At 35.2% G+C, this 13,674-nt stretch overlaps 2 protein-coding genes across 2 annotated transcripts; both read right to left on the reverse strand.

Annotated features, from left to right (window-relative positions):
• Positions 1-84: 84 nt before the first annotated feature.
• LOC104243625 (uncharacterized) lies at positions 85-7,745 on the reverse strand. The gene is made up of 15 exons (XM_009798846.2): positions 7,620-7,745; positions 6,733-7,146; positions 5,710-5,787; positions 5,347-5,402; positions 3,918-4,037; positions 3,689-3,759; positions 3,405-3,498; positions 3,115-3,324; positions 2,523-2,774; positions 2,134-2,242; positions 1,929-1,996; positions 1,288-1,357; positions 1,099-1,173; positions 892-983; positions 85-409 (listed from the first exon to the last, which is right to left on the reverse strand). Exons 2-15 carry the CDS (start codon positions 7,030-7,032, stop codon positions 334-336), a joined length of 1,671 nt encoding a protein of 556 aa, XP_009797148.1. The 5' UTR covers positions 7,033-7,146; positions 7,620-7,745; the 3' UTR covers positions 85-333.
• A 1,549-nt stretch (positions 7,746-9,294) lies between these two features.
• LOC104243626 (uncharacterized) lies at positions 9,295-12,849 on the reverse strand. The gene is made up of 4 exons (XM_009798847.2): positions 12,561-12,849; positions 10,882-10,971; positions 10,706-10,802; positions 9,295-9,826 (listed from the first exon to the last, which is right to left on the reverse strand). The coding sequence occupies exons 1-4, from the start codon at positions 12,811-12,813 to the stop codon at positions 9,688-9,690; spliced, it is 579 nt and encodes a 192-aa protein (XP_009797149.1). The 5' UTR covers positions 12,814-12,849; the 3' UTR covers positions 9,295-9,687.
• Positions 12,850-13,674: the final 825 nt, after the last annotated feature.

Raw genomic sequence — 13,674 nt, forward strand, 5'->3', positions numbered from 1 at the left:
TATCTCCATCTGCATTTTCTTTTATGATTATTTTTGCTAGGCCTTCTTCAACTTGATTCCTCTCCCTATATTTTTTAGTAAAAATATTTCAAAGATTACTACATATTCAATCAAATTCTAAAAGTAAATAATTACACGGAAAATGTTACATAGAGGGACTATTTATTGCCACACGAGACGAGACATATTCCAACAAATAAATGAAATTACAAAGAAAAGAGAAATAAACAAATGCCACTAAATAACAACCAATAACTACCTCAATAAAAGATAACAAGCTTCCATGGATTTAACTGATGAATCTTGAGTTGAAGCTCTAATGGATATAAACACTTAAGGTCGTTGATAAACATACTTTGTTCTAGGATCCACTATTAGTCCCTTCCCTCCATTTACTTCCAAATCATGCCTGCAATCACAACATGAGTAGTAGTTCAAGTTCCCGTAATGATCATTGATACAGAAACAGATCCAGGAATTAAACTTGATGAATTCTACATGTATGTTGCTACCACTTAACACATTGAGCGTTTGAATTAAGCGTCCGAACTTCAGCATCTATCGAAATCTAAGTGAGTATAGTGTGTGTGTGTGTGTATATATATATATATATATATATATATATATATATATATATATATATATATATATATATATATATGAAAGTGTCAGACTCGGACAAGAAATTCAGGCTATAACAGAGACAATGGCAATCCTAAATCCAAGATAGGCAAGTTGTAATTATTAACACCACCCCCCCCCCCCCAAAACCCAAAAAAAGGAGCAAAAAACTATGGACAACGTCTAATACTATCACGTAAAGGCATGTTGCACTCAATCCTTGTTCATTTTGGCGTGAAAAATGAAACGGTAGCAAAATGATAACTTAACTGGAACACAAAATCTGGAATGGTTAGTTGTTCACGAGGAACATGGCGGAATAGCTGTAGGAGACGATCAAGATATACTACTTTTTTCCACACCTGCAGATTAGGTAACAAGTGACAAGCTTTCAGAGAAAATGAAAGTTTGAGTTATATACAAGTGCTGATGGGATTAGTCGAAGGAAAAAAGAAAAGGTCCTAAGTATATAAGTACCACATTATCGACAAAGAGTTGCAAAGCAAAAATTGCAGTCTTCAGTCCAAAGGTAGGGTGAAGAACATATATTGCCTGCTCACAGAAAAACGAGATTTAGCAACCCAAAAGGAAAAAAAATAAAGTGTGGAGTGAGGTCCAGCTTCGGAACCATGCAAAGCACAAGAAAAAGGGTGAAAGCATTCATACATGAAGGTTACGCTGGTGTTTCCGTCCAAGTATTTGTTGTAATCTCTTCATCCATCCCAGATCAGGTTGCCTGTTTTGATACAAACAACAGAATGCGGAATCATCTATTTAACAGAAAAAGAATTGCCAAATTTGGAGTACAATGCAAAAGCTTAGCACCATCAAAGTGAGAAACACAGTTTCCATATCACCTTCCCCTCTGACTTTGCTCAAAGACAACCGAGTTGCCGAAGGAAAATAGATCACAAAAGCTTTATTAATGAGCTTTAGAAAAGGATTCTTTCAGTAAATCAGCCGCATGGAGCTCAGGGATTGAAGTAAGAGGAAAAAAAAAAAAAGAAGAAGAAGAAGGAAAAAAGCCCCTAAGTTTTACGCTTCTTGATCCTCAACGTCAAAAACCATATGGACACGGAGAGCTATAGAAATGGATCCTAAAAACAAAATGACAAGAAAAAGGAAAACATTGATGTCCGGCAATGCATACACATTTGATCCGGAGCTCATACAAGATGTTTTGGAGATAGTGATGATCTTATATCTTTCTACTCAGAGAGAGACAAATTTAAACTATTGATTGTTTCACTTATACTAATCACACAGACATGAGCCAATGAATACACGGTCCAGAAGATAATACTTACATCTGTAAAGATGCTGCCGAATGAAAATACACGATAGAGTAAGGCTTCTGAATCAAAGGCTCGAACTCCTGAAATGTGACAAGTAGAATATCTATTTACTGCCAAAATCATGCAGGAATTTTTTTGAAGCAAAACTAATTATTGAATCACACAATTGCTAGGGATAGATCTCATGCAATCTATTTTCAGAAGTAACTATCACTACCTTTACAACGTATAGAATAAATCTCTCAAGATCAAGGCATCTTAGCAGGAAATGTGCTCCCACGACTACCATAACTGGACGACCCTCACTATCAACCCCTCCGCGGTAACTGAAAACATAGTCAATGAGCAACTTAAGTTTAGAATAAGCCAGGCAACACTTATTCATGGATATGTGAATGATACTTCAGTTATCTATTACTCACGAAAACTTTTTTTTTCTGTCTAAATTAGTCATGTTAATTTAACAAAACATTTGCATGCAATCGAGTAAAGTCAGATCTCGTCCTACTTCCACTCAATTCGAGTGCATATCTGAGACTCCAAACACTCTACTTTATTTGACAAAACCACGGACCAGAAGACATGATCTAACCAAAATCTGCTTACACGATTTTCATTTCTGCAATTTCTGAAAGATTTAGAGAATTTGCTTTTGCAAGATATCTAGAATGAAGGGAATATTCTTCTGCAGCTGATAAAGGAGGCCCCCCAAGGTCACCATATCCAAGCATTTTAAAGCAATTCCAACTACTTTGCGCTTGGGCTGTTTTTTCCCATTGTTCTCTGCGTCGCTGGTCTGGGTCTTTGATCAAGGACATAAAAGCAGGATCCAAAAATAAACCCAAGTAAGATGAACTCCTGCTTCAGAAAACTTTGTTAGTCAGGTTTACACACACACACACATATATATATATATAAATAAATAATAAAAAGGCTATTCTTTACGTAAAAAGGTAGTGATATCATAAGAAGACTACACAAAAGCTTCGGGCGACGATGAGCTATTCTTTACGTAAATAATAATTTCTTTTGTCAATTTCATCCTACTGTTGCACGCATAGATTCAAAAATAGGGTAGATATGAGCACTGAAACCAGATTTGAGTTCTGACCAACTTTAACATTTCAACTGAAATATCCTGCAATCCCACTGTTCATATGATATATGGTGTGGTGAACTGCTTAAATCTGTCACTAACCTTCTCGACAAACCAACATTACTGGCAGACAGATCAACAGAGGCTTCAGGGGTCCTTGGACTAGAAATTTTTGCATTTGGCAGCGGTTTTATTCTAATTTTACGTTCCGCGGTAGTTGTCTCTCCATTCTCATCCCCAACATCTGCAGGAAGTTTTAAACGGGCAATTTCTTCCTCATGATTATCCCGAGGAAAGTACAGAGGAAGCAATCTGCAAAGGTTAAGATACTGTGAATTTTAACAGCAATGCCAATATACGCATAATGGCAGAAAACAATGTACAATGTATACCTTTTATATATCTCCGTATCAGATGATGTAGTTGTACAAAAAACGACTGCCTCTATTTTATCTTTCTGTTTCTCAAGAAACCGTCGTACAGTTCCTAAGCGAAGCAACAAATGATGGAGTCTAAGAAGTGGCAGATAAAAAATTTAAGTAAATAGTTGACACATTAAAGAATCTTTCTGATGGAGATATCATAGATGTTTACAGTCTCATCACAGAAAGAATTATCTTAAAAATCAAAACAAACAAGTAAGTACTTGATTAAGAAAACAGAGAGGATCTCTCACTTATTGCAACATGAGCAGCTGGTTCTCGCGGATAATTTTTGGCTTCAGTATATATACAGCCCATAGCAATGCTGCACCACATAACCCAACATAGTAAGTTGCATTTTCAATTATTGAAACCCTAAAATCAAAATGAAATCAATGGACTGGCTCTCCCTTTTTCCTTTTAATACACAAAATCACGGCATTAATTAATAGTAAATCGCAGAATATATGGCCATTAAACAACCTCTGTAGCCCATTTTCTATAAGAAGTTCAAGGCAAGAGCGATAGCAATGACTTAGAGCATTCTCGGCAGCAGTGTGGTATTTTACCGCATACTTCGGACCAACAGTGTGAATGACCCTCCTACACATGAAACACAATCAGAAGTATGTCAAAGGCTTATGATTATGCTGCATTTATTCCCATGCTAAAATTGTGATTAAATATCATGAACTAAGTTCAAAGGGAAAGAGAACAGTAAATATTTCTTTTTCTTTTTGGGTACCTTAATTAACTGTATGTACTAGTAGCTAAATACGGTGGGTGACACAGGAACGCAACTATTATTACTACTACTACTCAACACCCAGTCATCACCATTTGAATAGTAAATTGTTAAGTGATATCACCAGTTTTCCTATCTGAAAAGTGTCAAGAGTAAGATATATGAAGCTCAATGACTTCATTCTCATCAGTTTCTCTGGAAAAACATTACGGTAAGACATAATGGCATTGAATTGAGATAGGTAGTACTGCCTCCTAACCATGTCGTCGAAAAACATGATCGAAGATTTATTTAAATTTTCACATAATCAGATGCTTATTTAGATTATCCAACACCAGTAGGATCCCATTGTTTGTGATCATGAAATTTCTTATCAGTATGTCAGATATCATTGCAACTTGGCTTCATATAACAGTTCCATAACCAACTCATACACTACGTATTATGAAGATTCCGCTGAAGTAGACAAGGTCAGGATATCCCTGAATGGTATGCAGGATATTCCTCTGAAGACCAGGTTAGCTAGGTTCACAGTTTCCACCTCTATCTTCTCTTGCTTCTACTATGAGAGTATACTTGAAAAGTGGATATCAAGGGAAACAACTAAATTTCCCACAGAGATCTTCAAATATGCCCGTCCATAGATGTGATACGATGATTGTTGAAGGGATTAAAAGGGGCCAAAAATCACATGGAGAAAAGTTGTCTCAAAAATACAATTTCTTGGAATGCATGCTGACTTAGCAAATAAAAGAATACAATGAAAGTGAAAACATCCGTCTAGGTGATACCAACCAGTTAAAATTTAGGTTAGCTTTGATTGATGCACTTACATGGGGTGCTGTGTTTGACAGGAGTCTTTTAAGTTTGGTTCAGATTGTATGATAATGCAGGGATGTACGAGAGATTGAAAGAACAGATAACCTTAAAAAATTGCATGATTTGTCCTATAAGACAAATAATTGAGTACCGGAAGGAACAAGGCTCAGATGGAGTAGAATAAATATAGAGTGTTCACATAGCCGACTTCTCCTAGTTTGGGATTTAAGCGCAAATGTTGTTGCATATGTAAAGGTAAGGTATTGCAGATCAACTAACGAAGAATTCAGTTATAAACATACTCATAAATAATGCACACAGTTGATAAAAAAACCCAACATCACCCACCTAGCAGGAAGATCATAAGCATTGGTAACTTTCGCCATTCCTGTCCGGCAGCCTCCCTATGAAGCAAAGTAAACCATCCATATCTTTCTACTGTCAGAATCATAAGTTGAATTAAAGGGTAAAAAATTTGGAGAAAGTATTATATAACATCCTTAAGATAGAATAAACAGAAAATACAAAAATAAAATGTAAAGAAACTGTTCATATACAAAAATGTAAAGAAACTGTTTGAAGTTCAATTGGTTGCCACAAGTTATGGTTCAGACCCTATTTGTGAACCAGCTCAGGAAATAAGTAATCAGTGAACTTGGGGGGGGGGAGGGGGAGCATGGGGAAGATATATGCACATACTGGGGAACCTACCAGAGTAGCACATTCTTCTGCAAGACCAGGTCCAGCTGCAGCATGCAATCCAGGGCTGCTGTGCGCTTCATCTAAGTTCTGTTAACCACAAAATATAAGTACAATTGTCAACAATTCCACTGACAGCAAAAGGTGGTTTCTTGATGTAGGTAACTAGCAAATTTGCATTGCTAACTGCAATTCTACAAATGTTCTTAATAAAATAAAACAATCGCAGCCATATCTTAATTAGAAGGTATGTATAGAACAATTAGGTCATCAACTTGGTCGGAGAAATGCAAACATAATCCTATATTTGCATGCTTCAGTTTCTAGGTACTTCCCAGTAATGATAAATTTGCAAAGTAGAAAGAGAATACAAATTTGAATACATACTTAACCCCCTCTCTCCTTTAATGGAATCAACTTACTCCCACTTTTTATGGATAAAGTACCCGGAACCTTTCCCCATCCCTTAAGAAATTGAAACAAGATTGAAAAATATTCCTCCTTTTGGAGCATCCAAGGGTGTGGTCTAGTGGCCAATAAAGTTGGTTGAGAATTATGAGGTCGTTAGTTAAATCCCAACGGAGGCAAATAAGCACTATGTAATTTCTTCCCATCTATTCAAGCTTTGGTGGATAAAGTTACCTAGTATCTGGGCTGGTTGAAGGTAGCAAGTCGACTCCTGGAATTAGTCGAGGTGCACACAAGCTGGCTCAGACACCACGATTATAAAAGAAAATCCTTCTTTTTGGATATTTCAAGTCTTAGCTCAAATAAAAACACATAACTTTAAGCATATCCTACCCAATACAGCATTTAAGACACAAAATCTTCTGCTATTCTGTTGGCTACAAGTTCATGTTTCTGCCACCATCTCAGGTGGATGGATACAAGCAAAAAGGCATTTAATCCCTTAGTCTCCACATTAAAAAAAACAAAATATGCACATTGCTCATCAACAAAAGAAGTAAGTACTACCTAAGTCAAGAAACAACATCAAATAAATACAAAGAAAACGCGATAGAAGTTACTTCTCACCTCATTTGTAGAGTTAACAACAGCATCTACCTCAAGATTCCAGAGGTCTCCTCTCCACAGGTATATCTTGGAGTTAACCTCATGATCTAGCGGAAACTTGGAAACTATACCATTTGCATTGCCCTCAGAACCAGAAGCAGACGACAAGGGATCCGGATAGTCGGAATTAGGATCTTCATTCTCATACAAGTACCTAATGTCAGAATCAATCCATCGTGGAACTTGATCCAATGTCACCACAGAATCTCCACTATCAGTAGGTACCCCGCCTCGGGTAGTAGTTGCTACAGGCCAATACATAATTTGCTTCTCTTAACTCCAATTTCACTTCCTATTCCTTCATTACACCTAAAGTCAAACACATACTGAAATCTGACTAACCCCACGTGAATTCCGCTAAAAGAAATGAATCCCCTGGAAGGAAAGAAAGTATTACACAACTTTGTATACAGGACACAATTACCATAAATAATTAGGCTGGATATAGGCAAATCTTCCAATAAAAATCGAATCTTTACATCTAAAATAACTCACCTTACTGAACTAACCCTCAATTCCCATATATTCAATGAGAAAACACATTATTAATACATCAAAATCAAGAACCTTAACATTCAAGCTATTTGCAAACTATTAATTGGCATTTAGATCAACCCCATTTAAGATTAAATCAAAAAAATTATCTAATTGAACAAAGTTAACAAATTTAGAACCTCAACAAAGCATATACCTACAGAACCCAATTTAGAAGTTCTTCCACAGATTCAGAATAACAGATTATCACCCACAAAGAAAAAAGAAAAAAACTAATATGTATCAAGAATATGATTTTTTTAAAGACACATAAAATATATTCATCTATTGAAAATTCAAACAGAAAAAATTACCTGTAAATTGAGGGAATTGTGCTGGAGGAAGCAGTTGGGGTCCTAATGAGCTAAACGCAAAATAAGACTCCCTTGGGAGATGGGGGAGTGGATTTGCTAATTTGTGGAATATTTTTATCTTTAAGTTATTATTTTTGGGTTGTTTTTATCATTTTCTATTCTTGTAATCACTGTGAAATAATTTTTGTCAGGGTTTCGCAAAAGGACCACTGTGGATATTCCTTTGACTTTCTCCTTATAGTTATTTTCTTTTTTTCTCGATTGACCTTTTGAGCAAAGGAAAAGGAAAAAGCAAGTAAGGATTGAATCGCTTGTATAATAAAAATAAAAAAGAACAAAAAATTTATGGTGGAGTCAATCTATTAATGTTAATATATTGGAAGGTTATTTAGCGAAAAATAAATTGTAGATGATAATTTTTTAGTATACAATAAAGATTACAATCAATCTTACTTGTCATCACGACAAGCGTTCCATATATGCATGTCGATTGATGACGATATAATATTTATATACAAGTAATTTTGTGAAAGAAAGTGAAAACAAGAAGAAGAAATATGAATGACTAATATATAAATAATTTGGTGAAAGAAAGTGAAAAAAAGAAGAAGAAATATGAATGACTAAGCTTTTGACTCTAATACTATATTGGTCATTCTTCGATCTCTTTGTTACAGTATTTCCTTTCTATTTTGTTACTCATTGTTTTTCCAAATTTTATATTTTTTCTAAATTCTTATCATCTATTGAGTTTTATTTACTTTAAAAATGAACAGTCATGTATCTTTTTAATTTTACAAGTATCATATTTATTTTCAAGTGGCTTCTTGCATGAAGCATTGTGACTAAATACTCTTAGATAATTGGTGCATGACAAAAGTTTTTGCACGTGACAATATTTCAAAGTTATTCTGGACAAATGACTTATTTTGTCCAAGTGTCCTTCCAAGAGAAAGAGTGACATTTTGCATGTTTGTTCATGGACAAGTGTTAAAATCACTTGTCAAGATTATCATCGTTCTTGCCCATATATAGCTACAATCTGTCCCATCCGAATCATTATAAACAGAAAAAAGCAAATTGCTTCTCCTTTGTAGTTCAATCATTATCTAGCTACGTAGCCATTATCATAACAATTATTAAGCTTTCTTCTATAGTCCTCTTTCATCCAAATTTTTTATTTCTTTTACAGTTTTTTAACTTGTTGGATTTATTATTAATTTTGTTGATTCCTGTATCATCTAAAATTTAGAGGTAGGCTAATTAATTCTAGGGAACCGTTTTACATTGGTGAAATAGTTTCTTAGGATAGTGTCTAGCACGACTCAAGCTAATTGGTGTATTTCCGCTCACAAATAATATTATTGTTTTTCCTGTGTTTTTTTCCTACAATATATATAGAGAGAGAGGAGCAGGTTAAATGATTTTCACTCTAAACAGAAAGGCCTGAATTATTATGTTTTAGATATGTTAGCAGAAGCAGGTTTAATCGATACATTGAATATGATAGAGTTGTATTAGAACTAGGAGTCTCAACTCGTTCCAACCAACATTTCAGAATGAAAGCTTTTAAATAATAATGAAAATTATTCATCAAAGGCATTCAATCTCTTTCTATTCACGACCTCAATTACCCAACTTCATTGTCTTTTATATCCAATGATGAAACAGATAATTACTAAAATCACACTTCTTATTAAGAATCCATTACTGAACAAAATAATCTTGTTATTTGCTATCAAGTTTAGCTCAGAAAAATGATGTCTAGAAGAAAGCAGTAGGTGTAAAGCTTCATAATGTATTATATAGTTTACTAATATAATATATCTACAAGCTATTGAACAATGGCAAGAATGGCCCTTGACATATTCTACTGCTAATACTAATAGCTTCTGATCATCTGATGTCTTGAGGCTCAATTAAACTCCCGGTCTCTGCAGAAAAATAACGCGAAATTTCACCATTAAGGTTCAATCTCTACTCTTTGCATCAGCCATTTGCATTCTTGAAAATTTGAAGAGTATATATCGGAACCAACACTGGTGATAAAGGGTACATAGTTGCGCGTTCATTCTACTCCTGCCTTCTGCTTCAACATGGCAATGAAGCTGTCTCTTTCTTCTGGTGTCATTCCTGCTGTAGAGCAATCTCCAACTCCCCACTCAGCTCCTCGTAGGCAATACTTGTCTTCAATTGATTTTTTGTTCCTGAAAATCACACAACTAATTACCACCGGTTGTTGCTAGTATGTGATTTAAGTCAGTTCGCACATATACTTCAAGAAACTTTGAAAGACAACATGTCATAGCTTTTGAAAACGCAAACACTTGCAAGATGCAACCTTAAGAGAGCGATATGGTCCAAAGAAGGTTCCATTGAATCCCCTCAATCAAAAAATTATGCTGCATAACGTATGTATACATATATACCCAAAAAACATTTCATATACAAGACCGTCCTCCTACATTGTCCCCTAGTACAACATACTTAAGAAAGCGGTTTCCATGGTCAACCTTTTTAACTGCACGACAGACCACTAAGTGATGAGACCACTCATAAGAATAACACGGTCAACTCCCTAAAACACATGTAATTGAGAGGAGACAGAGGTTGTAGGAGGATCATCTGAAGCAGACAGTTTCCTACTCCCCTGTAATTGACCCCAAAGCTCGGGGGAATCGGTTGATCAACTATATAAATATAGAGAGAAGTTTCTAGTGCAGCATAAATGAGGCTAAAAATTGCTTTCCGTTTCACGTTGAAACCCCAAAGTGTGGTATTCTTGCAATTTTTTGAATCCCCTTATTAAAATTCCTAACTAATGTACTGCCTATTACAGTTGATCATTATCACGAGAAAATGAACTGAATAGAATTCAGTCAACCCTCCTCCAAGCAAAGCGGATCAAACCACTACTAGAAACAAATACAATAGTGAAAGTCTCCGAGTTTAGCCATCATATTGAAATAACCATATTTTGAGAATATTGGCATAAAAAATGTGAGAAGTGCAATATGATATTGTAGCCTCTGTAACAAAAAGCTAGTCATTTTGAAGGAACAGTCAAAGCAAGGAAAGAAAATTACTTCTCTTTGTTTTGCTTGGATTTCTCAAGTAACTGTTTAAGCAGGGGCGAGTCTTTGAATTTTGAATCAAGTTCTGCATACCTTTTCTGATTATCATCTGCAAAAAGGATCAACTTCTGTACATCATCTTAATGCATGTTAGCAAAAACTTTTTAAAATGTTATTTACATACATACCATTCCACCGATTAAGAAAATCAATCTTAGGTAATTCAGGGCCAGGAACTGATTCTATTCCGGTTGAACCCGAAAGAAATCCAGCATTAGCTGCAAATTAAAACACAATTACATCTTTATTAGCCTTCAAGCACTGACAACTGAAGAAATGGAAGGATCGCGTAAATTCTATGTCCATTAATAAGAAGCAAGTAGAAACTCAGTTTATCACGAGTCACGTTCTATCGAAATACTATTCAAAAGAAATTAAGAGAATCCATTAAAGTAACAAATGGGTTTATCAGACTGCAAGTTCTTAGCATGGCTACCTGCCAAGCGAGGTGTGTGTATTCTGACATGGCTCGAGATATTCTGTACGTCCCTAGGAATTAGATAACTTAAACTTCCATAGGATCTCAAGTTTATATCAATGCATCTTTTAAAACTTATACACTTCCCAATTTACCAAAATTTTGTAGAAACATTTAGTGGTTAATTAATAGACATGCTAAACCATAATAGAGACTAACTCCTCCATCTGCACGACAACATTTTCCTGTTTTCTTGAATCTTAAAAATGTTGTTCAATAGCATTTTGCTAACTACCATTAGCTGAAGTTTCTAACATTGATGCAATATCTTCATGGATAATTAGTAAGGAAACAAAGGAAACATTCAAAACAAAGAAAAGAAGGCTACCTTAAATCAATAAGCGTTCATTGTTCCCATTTTTTGACAAATACAGAGTCACAACTCAAAATGCAGATGAGATAATATAATTCCACAAGTTATAATTCCATCTTTAAAAAAAAGCTCCTTATAAATAGTCAACAACAACAACTAGGCCTCAGTACCAAGCAAGTTGATCTGCTCTATGATTTCTTACTGTCCACATTTAAGCTCATCTTAGTTCAATATTATTAAAAAATGAAATTAAAATTTAAAAAGCACTAGGAATTCTCTATATGTTACTAATGGAATCCATAAATAGAAAAGATAAAAAATATTACTTGGTTCTACAGAGTTTCTCTGCCAAATCTCTTCTTTTTCTTTTTGGTTTCCCACCCGTTATCCGGTACCCGCATTGGAGCCCGACTATATCCGGATTCGCGTCGCGTAGGGCCCCATTCGGGGGGAAGCGCTCCCTGCCAAGGATTTTTCCATACCCAGGGCTTGAACCCGAGATGTCTGGTCAAGGGAAGAGCAGTCACATCTACTGCACCACATCCTTTGGTGTGGTTCTCTGCCAAATCTCAACATTCAAGAACTCCAAAGTTTTCTCTTACAAACCTAATCATAGGGTGTTGCGAGAATGATGGGTGTCAAGGCCTCATATTAATCAATCAATCTACTAAAATTTTAATGCCAAACTAGTTGGGATGGCTATATGAATCCTCTATATTACGTGGGTCCATTATTTCAAGGTTGCATAGCCTGAGGCGGAGCTAGAATTGTAAGCTATGGGTTCCAAATTCTAAGACATAATAACTTAGTGGTTTCAAGATAGATTATTTATACATATTAAGTGAATTTTGTAGCACAAATACATGTTCTGGGCAAAAGTTACTGCGGGTTCTGTTGAACCCGTAATTGATACTCTATCTCATACAATCACATCAAACTGTATAAAGTAAAATAACAGCATAACAAAAGAGGCAACATCAAAGGGGCAAAAGAAAGATTAATCAAGATTACATTACCAGGAGAGGACCAGAGAAGAATAGCAAGGCAAGCAGAAAGTGGAATAAATGAATTCTGAAAAGTGATGTTCTGAGAAGGCAATGGAGGTGAATAAGAGAAAAGATGAGGAGCTTTTTTAAGGGAAGCAGCAACAGAAGTTTGAGCTGGTTTTGTTCTAAATCCATGGAAAACTGATGGGAGTGGCTGAAGATTGAAGCTAGTTGATGGGAATTGCTTTATTGTTGATGCCATTGGAGAAATATGAGTAGTCATTCTTCTGCAAAAGTAGAAGATAGGGAAGTGGAAGAAACAAACGGTCATCATTTAATTTCAATGAAAATGAAGTGGTAGTTGACTTGTTGGGCTTGGGCCATCATTTTCTTGTTGGGCCATTTCGAAGAACAAACGTAGAAATAGCATCAGGTAGCCGCTTTTATATACGCTATTTAAAGAATTAGCCAGTTTTTATAATATGTTGAAAGTTTAGCCAGATGAAGCAAACTTCAGACAGCTTCAATAATAACATTTTAAGACTTCAGACCTTTGGATGGAAGTTTCAAATTTCCTCCCGCAATTTTTAAGTTTTGAACTGCTAGCCTAATTTCCGCCCCGAACGTCTAAAGTTTGAAACAACAGGTCAGAAGTTCGGTGGTCAAGCTTTCGACCTGGGGACTGAAATTTGATAGAGAAAACTACCTTGTATGGCCGTCAAAAAAAATTATTAACGCAAAGTTATGCACGTAACCCGAAATATTCAATTAGACAAAATTAATATCAAATTGTATCCCATCGAATAAAACCAATAGACAAAAGACAAAAGTAAATTTGGGTACAACTTTTTTATCTTCCCCAAATATCTTTCCTTCTTAACACCAAATTGTTTTCTCTTTCTTACGTATCACACTTGGCTTTTTACTCTTTCTATATTTTTTTAATTTTTATCTTCAGTTCTTTTAATTCTAACCTCTCTCTCTCTTGCTTTTACTTTTTTTTAATACTATCTAATATTGGATTTAATGATAGGCGAAGTGCAGCAATATATATATATATATATATATATATATATATATATATAGTATCCAAGCTCGACAGAGTACAGACTATCCTTAGTGTATATTTAGTGCAACATGTGTG

The sequence above is a fragment of the Nicotiana sylvestris genome, chromosome 10, assembly GCF_000393655.2.
Source record: "Nicotiana sylvestris chromosome 10, ASM39365v2, whole genome shotgun sequence".
In the NCBI taxonomy this organism is placed as follows: Eukaryota; Viridiplantae; Streptophyta; class Magnoliopsida; order Solanales; family Solanaceae; genus Nicotiana; species Nicotiana sylvestris.